General features: G+C 39.9%; 1 protein-coding gene across 1 annotated transcript in view; it reads left to right on the top strand.

The window, feature by feature from the left end:
* Positions 1–17,818, top strand: part of DAW1 (dynein assembly factor with WD repeats 1) — a 44,947-nt gene extending 27,129 nt beyond the window's left edge. Inside the window, exons 7-13 of the mRNA XM_041768106.1 lie at positions 2,281–2,388; positions 3,901–4,007; positions 4,910–5,012; positions 5,767–5,881; positions 13,310–13,386; positions 15,267–15,429; positions 17,684–17,818. Of these exons, the coding sequence (XP_041624040.1) occupies positions 2,281–2,388; positions 3,901–4,007; positions 4,910–5,012; positions 5,767–5,881; positions 13,310–13,386; positions 15,267–15,429; positions 17,684–17,718 (708 nt within the window). The 3' untranslated portion in view covers positions 17,719–17,818. The remainder of the gene's footprint in view (positions 1–2,280; positions 2,389–3,900; positions 4,008–4,909; positions 5,013–5,766; positions 5,882–13,309; positions 13,387–15,266; positions 15,430–17,683) is intronic.
* The last annotated feature ends 4,304 nt before the right edge of the window (positions 17,819–22,122 follow it).

The raw sequence follows: 22,122 nt of genomic DNA, 5'->3' as shown, positions 1-22,122 counted from the left end.
AGCATCGTCATGTTTACTCTTTAGGAAGATCATTCTTGTGGCAATGTGAAGTATGATTAGAAGTGGGGGCCAGCTGGCTGTCTTGTTGCATTTCCAACAAAGATGACAGGGGCCTGTCATGAGGCCAGTGAAGAGAATATGAGAGAGATTGGAGTGGAAGGGTAGGACTGGATTGCCAGGAAGATTTTTTAAATATTTTATTTATTTATTTATTCACGAGAGACACAAAGAGAGAGGCAGAAACATAGGCAGAGGGAGAAGCAGGCTTCATGCAGGAGCCCGACGTGGGACTCGATCCCTGGGTCTCCAGGATCAGGCTCTGGGCTGAAGGCAACGCCAAACCGCTGAGTCACCCGGGCTGCCCTACCAAGCAGATTTGAGGCTTGAAGGGGAAAAGGGGCCCTAGGGTGAATCCCTGGCTTCGGAATGGCAGTACCATTCACCAGTTCTATATAAAAGGAAAGGCAGGCTCGTGGTCATATGACTTGCATGTCTTAAATTGATCAAAGCTGCCTGGGTGATGTCCAAACAGAGGCCCTTTGGGGCTGAACTGAGTGCAGGGTCAGGGAAGAAAACATGGGTGTGTGAGTCACTGGCATCGGGGTGGCAATGGAAACCACTGGGGAATTGCAATTTCTGAAAGGAAAATGACCAGTATGGGGAAAAGTGTGATGGTGTCTTGAGCAGATGGAGAAGAGAAGAATCTTCTAAAAGATATAAAAAAGACATAGGCAGTAAAAGAAGAAAAGCGGAACACTGTTAAAGTTGTGTTTGGAAGGAAGAAAATACAGGGAACAAAGGAGTCAACACTGCAGGCGTCAGAGAGGTTAAGTGAGGTGACTGACAGCCATTGGATCATTTAACTAGAGTGGTTCCAACAGAGTTGACGTAGTGGGAAATGGGCAAGCAGTGATCATGGTGCAGTATTTTCCCAAGGAATTTGGCTGTGAAAAGGAAAAAGGTAGTTGAAAAAGGAGTACAGAGAGGCAAGCGAGGGTTTTTTGTTATGTGGGAAAAGCTCAAGCATCTTTGGAGGCCACTAGGAGGCATCCTGTCCAGAAGGATGGACAAATTAGTGGGCACATCTCCCCTAGGAGTGTGGGCAAGAGGGGGTCTCAGAAGGGCAAAGGGATCCCTCTGGACCTGACACTGAACGAAAAGCAAGTGAAGGCAGGGTGAGGAAGGTCCCCCATGATAGTTTTCTCAGGGAAGTAGTAGGAGGCCAGGGTATCTGTGGGGGAGGAATGAGGACAGACTTTGGGCAAGAATAGGGAAAGGGAGAGTGTACTGAGCCAGAGGCACTTTCAGGTAGGGAGGGGATGGTGCTAAGGACACAGCTGAGGATGGGAAGCTCCAAGGAGCAACACCTGTAATCTGCTATGCAGTTTCCTTCAGCTGAGTGATGAGGGAGGGCCAATGAGCGGGTGAAATGCCAGCTTGATACAGTTGTTTGGAGTCTTACAGACGGTGCCCGGGAAAGAGAGGGGAGCCTGGGAGTGAAGATACTGAGGATGCTGGCAGGACTGATGTTTCCAGGCTGTCAGTTGAATGGGGGATGGGGGTGACAGAAAAAGGCAGGCATCTCCATGAGGTGGAGGATATCCTGGGGATGGCTTGGTAAGGAAGAAAGAGGATGCACTGAGTAATTGGATCTAGAGATTGTTGTATCAGTAGTGAATTTTCGAGAAAAAGTGATGTTAAAGTCCAAGATGTGGCCACAGGAGTGATTATGAAAGGGAGTCCGGGTTCATAAGTCTGGGCTACTGGAATGATGGCTCACATGAAGGCCACCTAGGACTTGGAATTGAGACCATGAGCCAATAGCCCAAGTCCTTGGTGAGTGAAGGGGCAGGATGGAAAGGACTGTGAAGTTAACAACAAGGAAGATGGGAGCCAGAGAACATGAATCGCAAAGGAGATGAGTTTGCTTTTACTCTTGTTCTTCTGTGGCCTGGAAGTGGCAAGGCATGCCGGTGCCCCTGCCAGCCTGAGCTGGGTGACATGGGAGAGCACATCTTCTCAAGAGGAGAGTGCTTCAGGATTCAACCTGCGGGAAGCCGGCCACCAATATAGCCCCTTGGTATCTCACTGCGGATTTTAAAGAGACTTAGGCTCAACCTAAGGTGATGGCATCTTTTCTATACAAAATTAACAATTAATTTTGTATGGAAATTAATTAAAAAGTTTTTCTATACAAAATTAAATAAAAAGTTTTTCTATACAAAATTAACAATTTAAAACCCTATCTTTCTAAAATCTCTTCCATTTCCCGTAATTCAGGTGTGTTTGTCATTCAATCCTCAAAGCACACTGGTGGCTACTGGAAGCATGGACACAACAGCCAAACTGTGGGACATTCAGAGTGGAGAGGAAGTGTTCACTTTAAGAGTACGTACGGTTCATAATGTCACCAGCTTCAAGAGTTTGGCATTTTCCCTAACCATTGCTTAGCGTAAGCCTATCCTTTCAGTTTGTCTCTATACATCTTCTTATTACAAAATAAGCTCTAAGTGAGAAGATATTTATGAGCTATTGGTTTTCCAGACTATAGGGAGAAGAGTTCACTCTTCAAACCAGTTGGTTTGCTGGTTACTCTAAAAGACTTTGATGGGGGAGCTGGGGAGGCCACATGGGCTTTTTATTTTGAGTAGCCTCAGTCTGTAAGCTATACCAACTATACAGCTTAATCCCTAGCACCATCTATGAGGCTTAAAGGCAAGTAGGAAGGGGGAGAACTGGAGAAAGTTGCTAGAAGATTCCATAAAAGGATGAACATCCTTCTCCTCAATTACCACCAACCCCCGCCCCCCCCCATCTTAGAAGCTTCCCATATTACTTGACAAGGGGTAAGTAAGTGGCAGGAGAAGAAAGGCCAAAGGGCACTGCCCAAGAGAGCAAGAGCTGGTGGTGTATCTCCACAGGGACCCCTGTCTGTCACCATCACCACACACCCAGCACCTTCCTCCCACCTGCTCCCTCTGCTTCTCCCCACCCCAGCCCAAACAGTCCTACAGAAGGTGATTCTCTGAGCCAGTCGGTGGGAACAGCTGAATAGGAAATCCAATTCTTATCCTTTCAAATTATAAATGGATTTAAAATTAGGACCCCTTTCCTGGGAGAGCTTTTCCAAGAAAGGTAAAAAATGCACTCGAAAAAGAGAGGAAACAGCACTCTTTTTTTTTTTTTTTAAACTAACACCACGGGGTCTTCTTAATTCAGAGTGCCAACCTTAATTAATGTAAGTAGACTCTTTCGATCTTCGTTCTCATCAGTTCTGTGGGTCACAGTGGGTCACTGCCTCTTCACTACCTCCTCTTTCAGACGTCGGTCAATTCAAGGGAAGGGCAGAGAGAGAGGGAGACAAGCAGACTCCTGGCTTAGTGGGGAGCCCTACATGGGGCTAGATCTTAGGACCCTGAAATCATGACCTGAGCCAAAACCAAAAGTCAGACACTTAGCCTTAACGTACTGAATCACCCAGGTGCTCCAGCTTTTTTTTTTTTTGGATACAGCCTTTTAAAAAGTGTTTCCAAGACAATGTAAAAAAAAGTTCTCTGATTTCACAAATCATGCCCCTCATCCTGCTCATTAAAACAAACAAAATCCAGTTTTACTTAATTTTACTAAGTTAAATGGGCTTGATTTATGTGTATAAGTCAACTTTTAGTAAATTTACAGAACTATGCAACCTTCACTAAACTCTAGTTTTCAATATTTCCCCAAAAAGGTACCTGTGCCCATTTGCAGTCTCTCCTATTCCCACCCCGAGCCAACTGCTAATCTCTTTTCTCTCTATAGAGTCTTGCCTTTTCTAGCATTTTCTTTTAAACTGTGACATTGTGCATTTGTAGGGATTGCTTTTCTGCAGGTGACGCATGGCAATATCTGCTCTCTTTCTAGGGACATTCAGCTGAAATCATCTCTTTGTCCTTTAACACCTCAGGAGACAGAATCGTCACAGGATCTTTTGATCATACAGTTGCAGTGTGGGAAGCTGATACTGGAAGGTATTTTCTGTCTTTAAGAATTTGTTAGTCTGGATCGAGGGTTAAGAAGACAGTTTTTGCTGTTCATTAGTTTAATCTCCTTTCTGTTAACTGTGCTTTGGAGTCTATGGGAATAGGACATACTGAAAATAAGTTAATTCATTATTTAATGATATTTCTGACCCACAAAAAAAATGTGAGCTTTCTTGAAATTCTGAACAAATAATACAACACAGCAACATAAAAGGAGAATGTTAACAATAGCCTGGGTGTATGGCTATTATTTGTTCCATGTACTGTGTAATTAAATTTCAATGGCTTGTCATTATGGTAGGCATGGATATCATGAGTAAATAAAATCATGGCTAATTTTCCAAATTTAATTTAGTCCAACAACTTCAATTTCCTTCCTAATTATTTTGGGTTCTAGTTGCTAAGAAGTTAACTAAGTTAGGCTATTTGTGTTGTAAAGCTCCACCTTGGGCTTGCCTGTATTTTGTTGGGAGGGCTGATTACCAGGCGTAGCAGTCAAGTTGGATACCATAAGAAATGTGGGAGAAGAGGGGCCCTTTGGACATTTGATGGATAGTTTCTGAACTACCAAGGGGCCCACTGATCTGGTGTAAGGATACTTCCAGAATTTCAGACCAACTGTATTATTTTTTACCCATGGCTTTCTCAAGTCTTAAGTGATGTTATTTGTGAGTGCTTAAAATTTAAGTATATTTTTTTCTAAAATTAAATTTGTAGCCTAGTTGATTGTTTTTGAGCTATACTAGAGCCATCATTGTTTTGTCACCAAGGATATTATTTTGTACGAACCAAAATTTGGAATCTTATACCAATGGGCTTGACATCATTATTTGTGCACATATTCTGAAGTAAGGCTTCTTTCACCAGGGTAAATCCTTTCTATTTTGTAGGAAGGTGTATACCTTAATCGGGCATTGTGCTGAGATTAGCAGTGCTTTATTCAATTGGGATTGCTCTCTGATATTAACTGGCTCTATGGACAAAACCTGCATGGTGAGCTCAAGAAATATCTTTGCTTTACAGTTCTCCTGTGTGCACTTTTTACTGTGTCAGGTATTCATTACAACATTAACACATTTCAAAGGTGCTGCAAAATTAGGACATTAATTTATAAATAATAAATGGTATTTTTGAATGTTAGGTTTCTGATCTCCAAAGTTTAATGGAATTATGATATAGTAAAACAATGTTAATTGAACCAAATGTATTACAAGATCTTATTTTCAAAGGCATGTTATTTTTCTTTAATGTCTCACTGTTCATTTGTTAAACTTTGATTAGAACGAATCTCAAGCAGGCTCAACACAATGTCTGCCTGCCTTTAAGTTTCTGTTGCTAAGAGCTTATGCTCCGGAATTATTACTTGATTACATATCCAATATATTATAATCTTAATATACTTTTCATTTTCTAGAATTATAGCTTTAGATCAAACTCCTTATCATTCGATGACCTGCTTATGAGAAGAGGACACTTCAACTCCAATCAGTGAAACATGCACTTTGAGTTTTTTCCCAATGTAGTGGCAGATTTGCACTACCCATTCTAAATGTCTGTCTCTGGTCTTCTCTTTGTCCAAGGTGTGCCTTGTTGTGAATCCAGGTAAAATGAACAGAACATGTGAAAATTATGCACACGGTCTTGGCACAGTTATTCAGCTAGCCATCAGCATGTCATAAAGACTACTCCTTTCAATTATTGCGCTCGAGATGGGAAGTCACAGTCACCCTCTTTTTTTGTATTGTAGCTGTGGGATGCCTCAAATGGAAAATGTGTGGCAACGCTAACAGGCCATGATGATGAAATACTAGACAGCTGTTTTGATTACACTGGAAAACTTATTGCAACTGCTTCAGCTGATGGTAGGTCATCTGCTCATACATTTAATTTCTTCCGGAGAGATTTAGGCTTTTCTGATAAACACATATAATTCTACAGTATAGGCCATCTACCTGATGACTAGCTGTGAGAGAAACTATGTCTGCCTCATCTCTGTGATGTTGGTCACTACACTATGTTGATATGGTATTCTTGGTAACCACAGATTACAGTGTCTGCATCACCTTGACAACCACATCTTGGTAACCACAGGTTACAGTGTCTGTATCACCTTGACAACCACATCTGATGTTACACTGGGTCTTCACATCCCCTTGATACTGTATATAATATATTCTTGGTCATCTCACTAATCATGCATTATGTTGCATTATGTCAGCCTCATCAACTTGACCACCATCCATGGAGCTATAATAAATCTTCATTATCTCCTTTATACTACATGTGCCGTTCCACTATGTGTAGGACATCTTCATGTGCTATACATCATCTTCTGGCTCACCACTTATGATTTTACACTGTGTCTGCAGCATCTTATTGATAACCATGGGCTGGTGGTACACCACATGTGCCTCAATTCATTGAAGACCACAAATGATGCTATAATACATTTATGTCATTTCCTTGTTGACCATATATGCTACTATATTATGTCCATCTCATCCCTCTAGGACACATGTTACATGCTATATTGACTCCAACTCTGTGTCAGGAAGCAAGATACTACATTATGTATCATTATCCTCCTGATGACCATGCATGATAATACAGCCATACTCAAATTTTCTTAAAAAACATGTATGGTATTACACTCTATCTACATCCTTTCCTTGATTGCTGCATATGATGTATACTATGTCAACATCATCTCCTTGATAACCTTGTGTGATGTGATACTAGAACTCCTATTGATGACAAATATATGTGATGCCACAATGCATCTGTGACATTTCACTGAAAGCCCCATATAATGCTATGTGATGTCTGTATCACTCATTGATAACCTTCTGTATTGTTACACTACATAAACACCATGTCCGGATGATAATTTATGACAGTAAATAACAGGTCATCCTCATGATGACTATGTATTCCTGACAAGCATATAAGATGCTACACAACTTCTGCATCATTCACTGGCCACCCTGTCATTATGTCTATACCATATCCATGATAACTACATGTGATACAATGTCTGAATCATCTCCTTGACAACCAAATGTGAAGCTACATCTCCACCATCTCCTTGGCAAGCATAGGTAATGCTATAAGTCTATGTCATCTTATGACATCACACAACCATGTATGATGCTGTCCTATGAGCCATCACCTTGATAATAAGTATGATGCTGGAGTATGTGTCATCTTCCTGAAGACTGCAGATAATGCTACATGACACCTATGTCATCCAACTGATGACCAAGTATGGAGCTGAACTAAATCTACATCATCCCTCTAATAGCCACATATGATGCTTCGTTGTGTCTGTTCCATATAACTGATAATTATGTTTTAAGTTACACCATGACTTTGTTATTATTTAAAAAACACGCTGAATGCTGCACTCTATCTGCATCATCTAGTCAAGCTTGCATGGTGCTATACAAAGTCTACACAATCTCCTTGGTAACAATATGTGATGCTATTCTATGAGACGTCACCTTGGTAGCGATGTATAATGCTAAACTATCATCTCCCTGGAGATCAAATATGATGCTCTACTATGTCTATATTATCCACCTGATGACCATAAATGGAGCTACGCTAAGTCTACATTATCCCTCTAATGACCATATATGATACTATATTGTGTCTATATCATCTACTTGACTGCTATATTTTAATTTACCTTGACAAATATGTCTTCAAGGTCTATTATGTTAGTATCCCTTTATTTGTTAAACTACATGACTCTATGTTTTATATAGATCATGTCTTTGAACTCTGTTTGTCACACTATCCTTTTTTTCTAGAGTGCTGTGTGTGTGATACTATAGTAGTGTTTATCATCTCCATGGTAGGCTCCTATGTTATGGCGTCTATGTCCATAATTAATGACTTTATGTGAGATTAAAGTGTGTCACTTCACTAACCTCCATTTATGATGCTACATTCTGCTTGCATAATCTCTCTGGTAACTGAACATGATGCTACACTGTGTATCATATCCTGATAACCACATCAGCTCCCTGACAATAAATTACAATGCTATGCTACTTCTGTGTTATCACCTTAAAACATGTATCATGTTATACTATGTCTGTATCATGTTTTTCACAACAACATATAGAGCTGTATTATATCTACATCATCTTCTTAAAAATCATATATGATGCTATGCTATGAGAGTTTCCTCAATGACCATGCATGATGCTACATAATACATGCATCATTATCCTAGAATACATGATATGTCATGTGAAATCTCCCAGACAAGCATATATGATGCTCTACTATTACTGTCTAATCCCTTTAACAACCTTGTCAGATACTATAGAGCATGACTAAAGTATTTCTGCATCATGCCCATTATAATCATGTATGACACTACACCATGTCTGTACCATTTGGAAAACAGTATAATGAAGGACACATTATTTCTGTGTTATTTTCCTAACTATCTTTTCTGCTGGAATATATCTGTCTCATATTCCTGATAAGCACCGATGACATTGCAATATGTCTGTGTCAAGAGTCCACCATATTCACATATGACACAAATTATGTCTATGTTATCACTCTGATGACCACATGACACTACACTATATGTCATCTCCCTGATAATAAATGACACCATGCCATATTTGCATCATTTGCCTGACAACCAAAGTGATGCTACACTATTTCTGGGTCATCTCCTTGACAACCATGTATGAAGCTATACTATGTCTCATCATGCCTCTGACAATGGATGAAGCTATATACGATGTTTGCATATTTTTCTTATAATCATGTATGATGCTGTGTTATGGGTAGTCTTCTGACAACCATTTATGATGCTGTGAATTATCCATGCCATCCCATCAACCATGTATGATGCTACACTCTGTCTGTGACAAGCACATGTGATACTATACTGTGACTGCAGTATCTCTTGGATAACTGTATTAGCTAGAACTATCATAACAGAGTACAACACACTAAGTGGCTTAAACTACAGAAATTTATTTTCTCACAATTTTGGAAGCTGCAAGTTCGAGATCAAGGTGTTGGCAGCATTAGTTTCTTCTGAGGCTTGCAAATGGCAGTTTTCTCCCCGTGTCTTCACATGGTCTTCCCTCTGCATATGTCTGTGTCCTCATCCATTTTTCTTGTAAGTGCACCAAATATATTGGGCGGGGGCCCACTCTAACGACCTCGTGTTAACCTCATTTCTTCTTTAGAGGCCCAATCTCTGAGTAAGTCAACTTCTAAGGTACTCACGGCTAGGAATTCAACACATGGATTTTGTGGGGGACACAGTTTGGTCCCTAGCACCATGTATGACTACAGCATGTTTGCTTCTCCTGTCTGAAGACTTCTCTCCTTGCAAATCCCATGATGTGACATGTGTGCACCATGTCTTTGATAATCATATGTGATTCTATGCTATGGATCATCTTTATGACAACCACATATCATGCTACACTATGTATCATCTCTTAACCTACTGTATATGATGCTACCTAGCAACTTCCCTAGGTCCTGGTAGCAATGGATGATGCTGTACTATGGTAAACTCCTTGATGAGAGTGAATGATGCTTTATGATGTCTGCACCATATCCTTGACAAAAACATGTCATGCTACCCTCTGCATCATGCCTTACGTATGTGTCATTACGTGTATGCCATTACTACTGGATGTTGGAAAAAAATACATAATGCTGTGCTATTATTCATGCCTTTGACAACCTCATAGGGATATATGCTGTATATGCTATACTCTGTTTATGTCATCTCCTTGATAACTATGTGGAGTGCTACACTATTTTGCATCTGTGTGTGATGATGCAGTGTGTTTCATATCCATGATGGGCATATGTGATGCTACAACACATCCATGCCATCTGTTGATGACCCCATCTGTTGCTACACTGTGTATGTGCCATCTTCCTGTAGTCTACAGATGACTACACAATGTCTCCATTCTCTTGTTTGATGGCATGAATAATGCTACATGATGTGTTTTCATCTCCTGGACAACCACGCATGATCTACTATGTCAGCATCATCTCCATGACGACCACCTATGACAATATATCTGTGTCACCTCTCCATGAATGATGCTATACTTTGTCATTATGATTATGTCATCACCATGTCAGCAGCATAAGCCTACACCGTGTTTGATTCATCTATTTGATAATCACAAATATTTCATTATACCTAATTCCCTTAATGACTGACCCTGTGTGACTCTACCTCATGCCCATCTAAACTTTTTAACAGCCACTTAAGAAATTCTAGCAAAAGTGGAATGCTTTCTTCAAATATGACTTGTTCTTTGCCTGCATTTGCTCCGTGTGACTAACATATTGTTAAGTAGTCACATATCCTTCGTGTTCTAATCAGTTATAGAATTTTGCCAGTGATTCATTTTAATTACACGGTCTTTACACCACCTTTGTCTCCCTCTTCAAAATTACATTTGCATGCTGTTCTTTTACTCACTAGGACTTTTCAAAGGTGATCCTTTGATCATACATAAAGTTCTTTCTGTATCCTGGGATACAGAAAGCCCTGAATTCAGAGAACTCTATTTTTGAGAGTAACTCCTTACTTTTTCATCTTCTCACAGAGCTCATCTTTTTAAAATCATCCCTCCTTTTTCATTTTAAATATCATTCTCACTGATACAAAAAAAAAAAATCCAACAAGAAAGTAGAGAGAGCCTACTTTGTGACAGGAATTGTTTTTAGCAATATGGGATGCATCAATGAAGACAAGAGAGAGTACATCTTGTGGAGATGTACTGTGGAGAGGGAGAAAGTAAAGAATACCATATATGTGTTTTACATAGAGTCTTACCATGTAGAGAATTTTAGATTATAAATAATGCTAGGAGTTTGTCATCACTGTGGGTTGCGGGGAGAAACCAGCGGGGTCTGAGGTTCGGGATGCTGAGGAATGGATTAGAATTAACTGCAAGTTCAATAATTCTTTTATTTTCTCTATCATTGGTTATGTCCCCTAGCAGTATTCCATTCTTTCCTTGTCAATAAGACATTACTTCAAGAAAAAAAAACCTTTTTTTTTTCTTTTGGTGTGTTTGGTAAGCCTCTTCTCATTCTGTGCCTTCTAAGAAGTCTTGAAGATTACAGAAATCTTGTTTACTGAACTCTGGTTCTTGCTTCTCATTCCCTTCTTAAAATTGGATCTATTCAACAGGGTTAGCTGAAGCTGTGAAGCTACGTCTGTTTCTTCACATTTATCACCTTTTTCTCCCTCCTTGGAATTACTCTCAAGGCTGAATTATTTTTTGGTGTCTTGTTCATATTTCTGTCTTAAAAATATAGTTTCAGGCAATATTATTTCTGTGTTTTTTTAAGTGTAAAAATGCTTTTGAGAAGTTTAGAGAACTACTCTATGCAAGATATTCACTTTTGTTATATTAACACACTTTAAAAAAAGATTTATTTGAGAGAGAGAGAGAGAGAGAGAGAGAGAGAAAGGGAATGAGTGAGTGGGAGGAGGGGCAGAGGGAGATAATCCCAAGCAGACTCTCTGCTGAGCATGGAGCCCAATATGAGGCTCAATTTCATGACCCTGAGATCATGACCTGAGCTGAAACTAAGGGCCAAGTGCTCAACCGACTGAGCCACTCAGGTGCCCCAAAATTAACACATTAAAAAAAGATTTTATTTATTTATTTGAGAGACAGCTAGGAATTTTATTTATTTATTTGATAGACAGAAAGCATAAGTGGTGGAGGTGGGTGGTGGGGGATGAGAATCAGAGTCCTTGCTGAGCAGGAAGCCTGACTTGGGGCTTGATCCCAGGACCCCAGGATCATGACCTTAGCCTAAGGCAGATGCTTAACCCACTGAGCCACTCAGGGGCCCTATTAACATATTCTTAAAACACATTAGTCACTTTAAAGCTTTTGAAATGTCCGACTAGCAAGTTTTACATTTTTAGTCATATTAATTGTAAAATAGCAATTTTCATCTACTTCTTCCTGAAGTTGACATTGTCAGAAGGCCAAGTAAAAAAACTTACGATGATGCTTTGCTTTCCTCTGAATGAAAATTAAGTACCCCAAATTCCCTATCGTTGCGAATTTTGCCTCTCTGTAATATTGTAATGGCAATAAGAGAGCAGCCTTCATTCAGCCAGAAAAAAATTTAACTTTTTTTTGACAACAATTTTACTACTGCTATTTTTCTCCTTCTACATTTCTTTAACTCCCCCATCCCTTAATTCTAAGAAAGTGTATATATTATCCATCCACCCATCCACCCATCCAGCCATGTCCATCCATCCATCCATCCATCCATCCGTCCATTCATCCAGCCAGCTAACCAGTCAGCCAGCTATATGTCCATCCATATATCCATTGATCGATCCATCACCACCCATCCATCCATATGTCCATCCATCCATCTACCCACCCGCCCGTCCATATGTCCATCTGTCTGTCCATCCATCCATCCATCCATCCATCCATCCATCCATATGTCCATTCAGCCAGCCAGCCAGCCAGCCAGCCAGCCAGCCAGTCAGCCAGCTATGTGTCCATCCATATGTCTATTGATCGATCCATCCATCCAACCACCCATCCATCCATATGTCCATCCATCCATCTACCCACCCACCCGTCCATATGCCCGTCTGTCCATCCATTCATCCATCCATATGTCCACTCATCCATATGTCCATCCATCCACCCATCCATCCATATGTCCACCCATCCATCCAGTGATCCAGCCAGCCAGTATCCATTTACTGAGTGTCTACTGAAAGTTTGATACTTCTGGGCCCCAGGGATACAAAAGGGAACAAACCATCCTACCAGGTCTCTCTGTAAGAAGGCTTCCCAGGTGCCTGTTCTTTGCCCAGTGAGAAGCAGCTGTTGCTTGTTTTCAGGAAGGCCTCTCGAATCTTCTGTAACCTTAGATTCCTATTTGGTGTGTGATCATCACCAGCCTCTCGAGACTTGTTATTGATTCCCCCCGCCCCCCCGCCTTCCCCTTAAAATCTCCTTCTTTCTGTATTCCTCTCCACCACCATCGCCCAATCTTTTCTATCTTGGAAGCCATCATTTATTCTAATAAGCTCAGGGCTGGAGAAGCACCCTGTTCCCCCTCTTCCCCCACAGAGGTGCCCGCTTACTTTTATAGTTTTAGGTGGCAAGTCTCACCGTAGCACAGAGCCAGTATGTCAGAGCGATAGAGGTTACATGATTCAGGGCACACGGCTCAGAGTTCTCTATTTCAGATGAATTTATATGTATCTCCACTCTTTCAAAAAGGAACAGCAAGAGTTTTCAATGCAGCCACAAGAAAGTGTCTTATGAAATTAGAAGGCCATGAAGGTGAAATTTCAAAGGTGAGTTGCTTTCTCATCGGGAGAAATTCGTTTAGTCTTAAAAACCTAGCATGCTTGGTGTAAATAGGTCTGTTGACACTAGGGCCTGTCCAATTATCTCAGCCTTTCTAGAAATCAGTTACCTAAAAACTATATTTTCAGGTGTGAGGTCAGACTTATTATAATAAATGATTCCTAAAACCTTTTAAAAAGTATAAAACAGCATTTTTCTCAGCCATCAGCAAAAGACTGAGTTAGCTGAAAATACCTATTAAAGCTATTTAAGAAACATATGAAGTGCTTTTCCTGGTCCTAGCAGACACACAAGTATACATTATGCAAAAAACATGCTGTGCAGCAAGTATCAAATGTTTTGTAAGTTAGATGCAATTTAGAAAGTATTTCTTGGAAATATTTAACACTTAACAGAGTTTAAAATGACCTACTTTGAAACTTCAAAGCTGTAACTTTTAGGATCTTGTATAAGCTCCTCCCACAAGCTGATTCACTGAGCAGAGCCTTCTCATCAGTGATCTGAAGTTTAGCTGTGTCCTCTGAAAACTCTGGAGAGGCCAAGACTTGGTGACTCTCAGCTCCTACCCAGCTCAGCCCAGTTCCCTGGTCTCACATCTGAGATCAGATTTGCTCCTTTATTTTAAAGTGTCAGTTTGATTTCTTCTGGTCTCAGAAGGCTGCCCCTGGACCCTGGAACTGCCCTCTGCTGTGCTTTCCTTCCCCCCTTCCTCTGCACCTGCTACTGGTGGTCAGGAGCTCCTGCCCTTTAAGATTGGTCTCTGAGGCTGCACAGAGCACATCTTCCCCATAGGCTAGGAGGCCTTGGGGACCCGCATGAAGGGGGAAGACAGGGAAATGTGGATGTGGGAGACAGTCTGGGAAGAGAGCCCAGGCCATGCTTCTGAGTGACTGGTCTAGTAGCTATTGACATGCATGATGTGTCCCACTCAACAAATACACATACTTTTGTGTCTGTGTGAATATAAAGAGTTCCCAAACTATGTTATTGCATTTTAAGCTTCTGTGATATGTTACTTATTGAATACCATTCAGCAGTGGCATTTCTATGGGATACAAAGTTAAAATATTCATTCATTCATTCATTCATTCACTCATTCAACAAATGCTTTTCGAGAGCTTTTACTGTGCTAGGCATTGTACTGGGGACACAGGGACAAAAAAAAGCCATACCCTTAAGTCTTGCCCTTATCAAACCTGCAGTCATAGAGGATGTAACCCAAATCATTGTCTAATGATGATTTAGAGAGGGCTATAAGCATGGCGCCCAAAGGAATAGTGAACTAACCATTTCCTTTGACAGTTGCTCAGATACCATTTGACAACGCTTGGCACATAGGAAGCACTCAGAACATATTTATACAATGTGATTTGGAGTGGCAGTAGAATGAAAGTCCCCCCTGACTTGTTCATTCATTCTGTGGCACAGATTGACAGAGGATCCATATGCTTTTGATTACAGGAAGTTGGCTTATAGGGGGCGCTTGGGTTTGAAGGAGCCTGACTTGTGTTCCCACCCACACCAGGGCTCTGCCTCTCTGTTTGCAGGGAGAGACTCACATCCTGAGTCTTTGGAAGAAGCTAGGTGGGGAGTACTCGAATTAGAAGGGAGCTGTGGTCTCTATCCTTAGAACTGTGGGGTGAGGGGGACCAATTAGTGGCCAATTAGAATTTTCTGGCTAGACTTTAATTTTCCTGTATTGGTTCCTGTACTTCTTTCCCCCCTCAGGGAGGAACTGTTCTATGTAAGAATAAATGCCAAGCTGGGAGGATGACAAGTGCTTAGTAATGTCCCCTTTTTTTGCAGATTAAAAATATATCAGGAATCAAATTACACAAACCTGTCATTTTTCCTTTCCCTCTTGTAGATTTCTTTCAACCCCCAAGGGAATCGTCTTCTGACTGGCAGCGCTGACGAAACAGCTAGAATCTGGGATGCTCAGACTGGTCAGTGCCTCCAGGTTCTTGAGGGGCACACAGATGAGATCTTTTCATGTGCTTTCAACTATAAAGGCGACATAATCATTACAGGTATGGGAGAGAGAAACACATAGACTTGGTTTCCTTTTTAAATGGGTTATTAGACAAAAAAAAAATTGGCTATTAGACCCCCCCCCCAAAAAAAAATTGGCTCTTAGAGTTTCTAAGCTGAGTATCAGAAGGATTTTACTGCCCTCCCTTCCCTCTCTCCTGGGGTCCCTGGCTCATGCCCGTGCTTGTTACACCCACTGTTTAATTTTAGTTGCATGTGGAGCTGCACGTGTAAGCTTTGACTGTAAGGCCTGGTGAATTTTGAATTTTAGTTGCTCTTGACAAAGTAAGAATTCAGTAGCCTGCCTTACCGGTTTACCGCATTTCCCCAGGCATTGTCTGAGGAATGGTTAATATTCAGTTGTTTTCAGTATTAGAAACTCAGAGGTTAGGCCCCAAGTTCTGTACACTTGGACTTACAGCTCTGAGAGATTTATTCTTTGAGCTATGTTGTTTTCTCCTTGGATGCCCCCTGCTAACACATTAATATCTGGGGAGAAGAGAACATCTATTGAGCATTTTTCAACCGTGAACAATCTACTGTGAATTAATTATATTAGAAATGTTTTGTAAGGACTGGAATGAGAAAAGATTAACTCTGATTGTGGAAAGTGACGAGAATATGGTGTGATGTTAGTACGGTGCCTCCAGAGGGGGACCTGGCAGGGAGTGGATGTTATAGTGACGTGGGCTAGGGGTGCCCTAAGGGGGCACACAGGACCAAATCTGCCTAACTCCCAGTGATTATTGTGGTGTTGAGCAATTTCCAAATTGCTTAACTGGTCTAATAAGTTAAATGTCACATGTGCCAGGTTGGCTTTCTATATTGGCTGATTGAGGAGCTTCCTAGTCATCTAAACTTCAGGGTGCTGAGAATAATCTCTTTTTGCCCTAAGAACCTCATCTTTCTATTTAATTGTGGATAATTTCTCAAATTATGGATTATTTTCTGGAGTTTATGATTTGGTAGTGTCTCTAAAATGTAAGTACTCCCAAGGCAATACCACAATAACCCATATATTTTATTGTGAGCACAATGTCAAATCCTTTCCCATGACGAGGAAAAAAAAGAGGTGAGAGGTGGTGATAGGAGCACAAGAAGCTCATGCAGGAGGCTATGGCCAAGTAAGGAAAAGGAAGCTAGGATTGCTTTGTCAGAACACCAGCCTTTTCTAGTCTTCATGGCTCATATTAGACCAGTTGCATGGTACCTCTTCCCTGAGCCACAGGAGATCCTAGAGACTTTAGGGAAGGAACATTGTCTGTGCCTTGTTTTGGTGCTGGCTGAGCTCTTTATGACACTATTGATTTAGTGTTTCCCAAAGCCCCGAAGTGCTAAATACTGGCCACTGGATGGTGGAGCTTACTAGAAGGGGGTGACACTTCTTCTCTCTTGCCATCAGCAGAGCAATCATGTTGTCCAAACGGATCTACCCCCCTTTTCTTGATGGACTCAGGAGTGATTAATTGCATGATTTTTAGTGGACTGCCTAAAGTTGGGGCTGGAATCACAAAATGGAAGGAACTCAGCCAGCATGGTCATTACATTTTTTAGAAGATAAGGTGACTTTTGGTGGAATGGATAGTTTTCACAGGCTCTCCCTATCCATTTAATCAACATACTTATTATATTGATGTTATGTGTCTGACTCCTGAAGGTCAGAGAACCAGCAGTGCCCGGCACTGCTCCATACCGGAGTGGTCATTTCCAAAAGCAGAATGAATGTGAATGGTGCCCTTGGGCAACACTCTATCAGAGCTGCTTTGGAAGAGTGTCTATCATAGCAGTGGGGATGATGGGAGAGTGCACATTTCACATTTTACCAACAATGAGAAAAATCTGTTGACATTTTGAAATGTTCTGAAGCAGAATATGCTGTCTCCTCAGAAGTTAATCACCCAGATCTGGAAATGTTCGAATTCACGGTCTTTCCACTTGACCATGTTTTTTGAGGGGAGGACAGAGGGAATAGGCTGGAGCAGCTGCATTCTCAGGGCTCAAATTCTGAGATGCCATGAGTCTCACTCCTGTGAGTAAAACATTCACTTGCACAACTGATGACTCACAGGAATCATTAAAAAAAAAATTCTCACCCCCAAAATGCCAGAGTGGCTCAGTCTCCACAGCTGAGCACATTGAATATATTGATCATCGATTGTCAATGATCCAGAAAAAATGTCAACTTGTAAGTAAAAAGGGAGAGTTAGTGATTGAAATAAAGAAAAAATGACTTTGTGAAATTTGTTTTATTAGGTAGCAAGGATAATACATGTAGGATATGGCGCTGACCGAAGAAAAAGGCAGTTGATGAGCAGATTTGCCAGCAACGGAGGTCAAGACCTGGAGCTTTACAGAGAGCCAGAGAGCGAACCATTTTGATATTTCATGTTTTCTCTTTTTCCACAAATCAACTATTTTGACACTGTCCTTAGCTTCACAGATATGACCATTAAAACTGATAAGGTTATATCATTTCTTTTTTTTTTTTTTTTGGTTATATCATTTCTTGATATTATTTGTTGGAAATGACAGGAAAGAGCATAATGTTTGGCAAGTGTCACTGGTCCTTTCAATTTTGTTTTTATTTTTAGTAGCATCGTGATAGGGATAAAGGAAACCAGAGTGACTTAACAGTGTTAAGTCTAAGAACATACAGTAATTGTGTTTCTCTGTCTGACTTATTTTAGCATAATCTCCTAGATTCCACTTTGAAGGCTATTATAATTTCTGTTGACTAAAGTTTTTGGAAGTAGTTTTTAGTGAATTGTACGTCTAATTTATGATGTATGTTTCTCTTTTCTTGAGAGCTTTTACAATCTAGTCTCTTAGCAACTTTCAAATATATAATACAGTATTACGAGCCATAGTCACCATGTTGTACATGACATCCTCAAGGCTTGTTTATTTTTTAATTGGAAGTTTGTACCTTTTGACAGACTTCACCCATGTGGCCCATCCCCCAACACTCTGCCTCTGGCAACCACTGATCTGGGAGTTCAGAGAGGTTTTTTTTTTTTTTTTTCTCTGTTTTTACTTTTTAGGTTCCACATATGAGTGAGAACATACAGTATTTGTTATTTCCCTGTCTGACTTAGCATAATGTCCTCAAGGCCCATCCAGGTTGTTGCAGATGATAAGATTTCCTTCTTTTATATAGCTGAGCAATATTCCATTCTATGTATATGCTTCATTGTTTTGATCCATTCATCCGTTGATGGACACTTAGGTTGTTTCCATATCTTGACTATTGGAAATAATGTTGCAATGAATATGTGGGCACGCACATCTTTTCCAGTTAGTGTTTTCATTTTCTTTGGGAAATACCCAGAAGTGGAACTGCTGAATCATATGGTAGTTCTATTTTCAATTTTTTGAGGAAACTCCATACTACATAGTGGCTGCACCAGTTTGGAATTTAACCAGAAGTTGTATTACTTCTTTAGTGATTTTGCTTTGTGCAGCCAAGAATGAGAAAGGCAAAATTGGAAGCCTAATCTTCCTTCCCTCATATTTGAAAGTATATCTATACCTCCTTCCCCCAGAAAAAAAGTTGACGGCCTTCATTGAGTAAAATGAGGGTAAGCATATAGGGAAAGCAAAATGGATCTCACTTATTAGCAACTATATTCTGGATTCATAGTGGGTGTAAAATATATGGGCAGATTTTTCTCCAGAAGAGAAAACAAAATAGACCCTCAGACTAAGGGACTAAAAAATCTGGATGGAAAACAATTGAGGTACCAGGGAAAAGCATCAAACACCAACTCAATTGCTACTGAAATACTAAAAACTATTTTTAAAAGGCTTTACTATGTTAAAGTGCTGTAATGTATATTAAAATTATTGTTAAAAGATAAAGCACAATATAAAGCCAGTGATACCTGAACCTAGAGCAGGAGAATGGATGAGAATCTTCTGGAGTCATTTTTGTAATAATAACAACAGTGGTCACTCCACTTGGATCATCCATACAAGCAACCCTCCCACCACCTGTTTCTGAGCAGCAGCAGTCCTGATCTGAAAAGGAGGAAGGTAAGTCACATTGAAGTGAAATAATCTATCAACAACATCACATGTTAGTGATTCTGGCTCCATTACCCTCCATACTTAATAAACAATGATAGGGGAAGAGCATCAGATGAATCAGTAGGAAGGTTGGGACTGAGGATTACCCCTCAGATCATCTGTGGATACCTAACACCCAAGACGAAAAATAAAAGGAAAAGAAAAGAAAACTTTCAGTGCAGATTTTGAAAGGGGAATATTCAGAGATGGTGAAGCCAAGGAGAGCTTGGATTAGAGAAACCTGGGACAAAATTGAGCTACTTATGAAACCAAGAAGAAGAAGCTGACATTGTCTCTTCTCTCTGATTGTTTGATGGCTTAAGGGAGGGAGGCAAGACTATTTTGTTGTATCATTCAAAAGAGAGAGCCAGTGTTTGGTCATGGAGATCATTCCCTACTTCACTGACTTATTTAGCTGTAGGAAGCCCCTGAGTCAGAAAAGGTTCCTCTAATTTTTTTCCTACTTTCCTCTAATATTAAAGTTTCCAGTAGCATTTTTTTTGAGAGACAGATAGACAAAGAGAGAGAGAAAGAGCACGTGTGCATGAGCTGGGGGGAAGGGCAGGGGGAGAGGGAGAAGGAGTCTTAACCAGCCTCCACTCCTAGCGTGGAGCCCGAGGTGGGACTCGATCTCACCACCCTGAGATCATGACCTGAGTGGAAATCAAGAGTCAGACGCTTAACCATCCAGTAGCACTTTTTTTTTATTATTGAAGTATAGTTGACACACAATGTTATATTAGTTTCAGATGAACAACATAGTGATTCAACAATTCTGTACATTAGTCAGTGCTCATCATGAGAAGTGTCGTCACCATCTGTCACTATACAACATTATTACAATATTATTTACTATACTCCTTATGCTCTACTTTTCATCTCATGACTTATTTTATAACTAGAAGTTATACTTCTTCCAGTAATGTTTTTTAAGCTACATTTAAAAAATAATGTTACATTTTTAAATGTTTGGATACTTAAGATCATAAAATAAGTGATAATACCCTCACTTTATTTTCATTTGGAGTATTGTAGGGTATAAGTGAAGTGCTTGTGGGGTCTGGAGTCAGAGAGCCTGAATATATATTCTGATTCCAGCGCTTAATCGTTGGGCAAGTGATCCCAGCATGCTGCCTTCGTTTCTTCAGCTAGAGGTGGTGATATTAATAATTCTTATTTTGAGGATTGGGACTATCTGGCACATTACAAGCATGAAAAATATTTCCCATTATTATTATAATCATTAACTTAATGGTCATCTTAAAAAACTGTATTTGATATATGAACATATTTCTCAGGAAGGAATATAGCATTATTTACTCAGAAGTGATAGTTGAAATATAACTCACTTTAACGTATTATAGGTATCCTGGGGAGAAATCTAACTCAAATTTTTTTTTCTAACTCAAATTTTTATCAATTAATATGTAAGAGCCCTAGGAGCATTGTCCTTTTAAAAAAGATTTTTGTCTCTAACAGAGTTGCTGAGATGTGAAACTATCATCAATATAAATGATTATGGTCTAATCCATCTTCATAGATTCAGATTTAGGATAGGGTTTTAGGAAAGTGAATCATCCTCATAAAAATGAAATATCTTTTTTAACAACTCGTGTGTAAAACTGCAGGGGCTCATGATTTAGCATAATGCCTAATTTAGAGACAAAATAAATGCTTTTCGAATGAAACAGTGCTTTTTAGACATGCAACTTTTACATTGCCATTTAAAAACACATCAATAATCTATTAAATCACAAGCAGATTACATTCTGTCTTTCCACTGCTGCTGTTATTCTTCAAACAGCTTACCTTGTTGTTTCTCCAAAGGGGAGAAATTTGTAGCAAAAAGAAAAAGCAGTTACAATATTTAAAGACAAATCCCTTCTCAAACGCAATTGTAAACTGACTCAAAATATCTATAATCTCTTTAGTTATCTTACCAAGATTATTTTATTTTTTGTTCAGTTCAACTTTACTCTTATCTTGAGTAGGATGGTTTTGGCTGAAGAAGCAAAATAAACAGTTAAAATAAAGTCAGTCACAAAGTTGGTTATTTAGGGGCAAGATGACCCAAGGACGCAGAGCTTGGAGGCTTTCCTCTGTGTCATCCTTGTTGGCTTGGCCTGAGTGTGTCCTTCCAAGTTGCAAGATGGCTGACATGTTTTCTTGGTTTAAGATCTTGTCATCTCTCTAATCTCATCAAATCCAGAAGAGAACTTCTCACTTCCCTTTCTATTTCCATTTACCCTAACATCTTAGCAGTTGTATCCCTACCACTGATAGCAATGATCTCATTTTTCACTCTTTATTTTCTCTATGTGTCCACCAAATCATAAACATTTTCCTAAATTAAAAAACAAACCCTAGCTATCCAGTCTTATTGCCATTTTAATCTGTAATCTATAATCTCACTTCCTCTGTACTAGATATCCAGACAATCTTCTGCTTAATTATCCTGGCTTCCTTTTGCTCTATCAGATGATTGATTTCTAAAGTAAATAGGAAAAAACAAAACCAAGAACAAAACCTTTCCAAATAGTTGCATATTTTATGGTTTCCAGGACTTTTGCCTAACTCAGATCATTTAATAAAGAGGAATGATGAAGGAATTAATAGAGCCTGAATTT

Source organism: Vulpes lagopus, chromosome 8, assembly GCF_018345385.1.
Source record: "Vulpes lagopus strain Blue_001 chromosome 8, ASM1834538v1, whole genome shotgun sequence".
Lineage (NCBI taxonomy): Eukaryota > Metazoa > Chordata > Mammalia > Carnivora > Canidae > Vulpes > Vulpes lagopus.
This window is presented reverse-complemented; position numbering and strand designations above follow the sequence as displayed.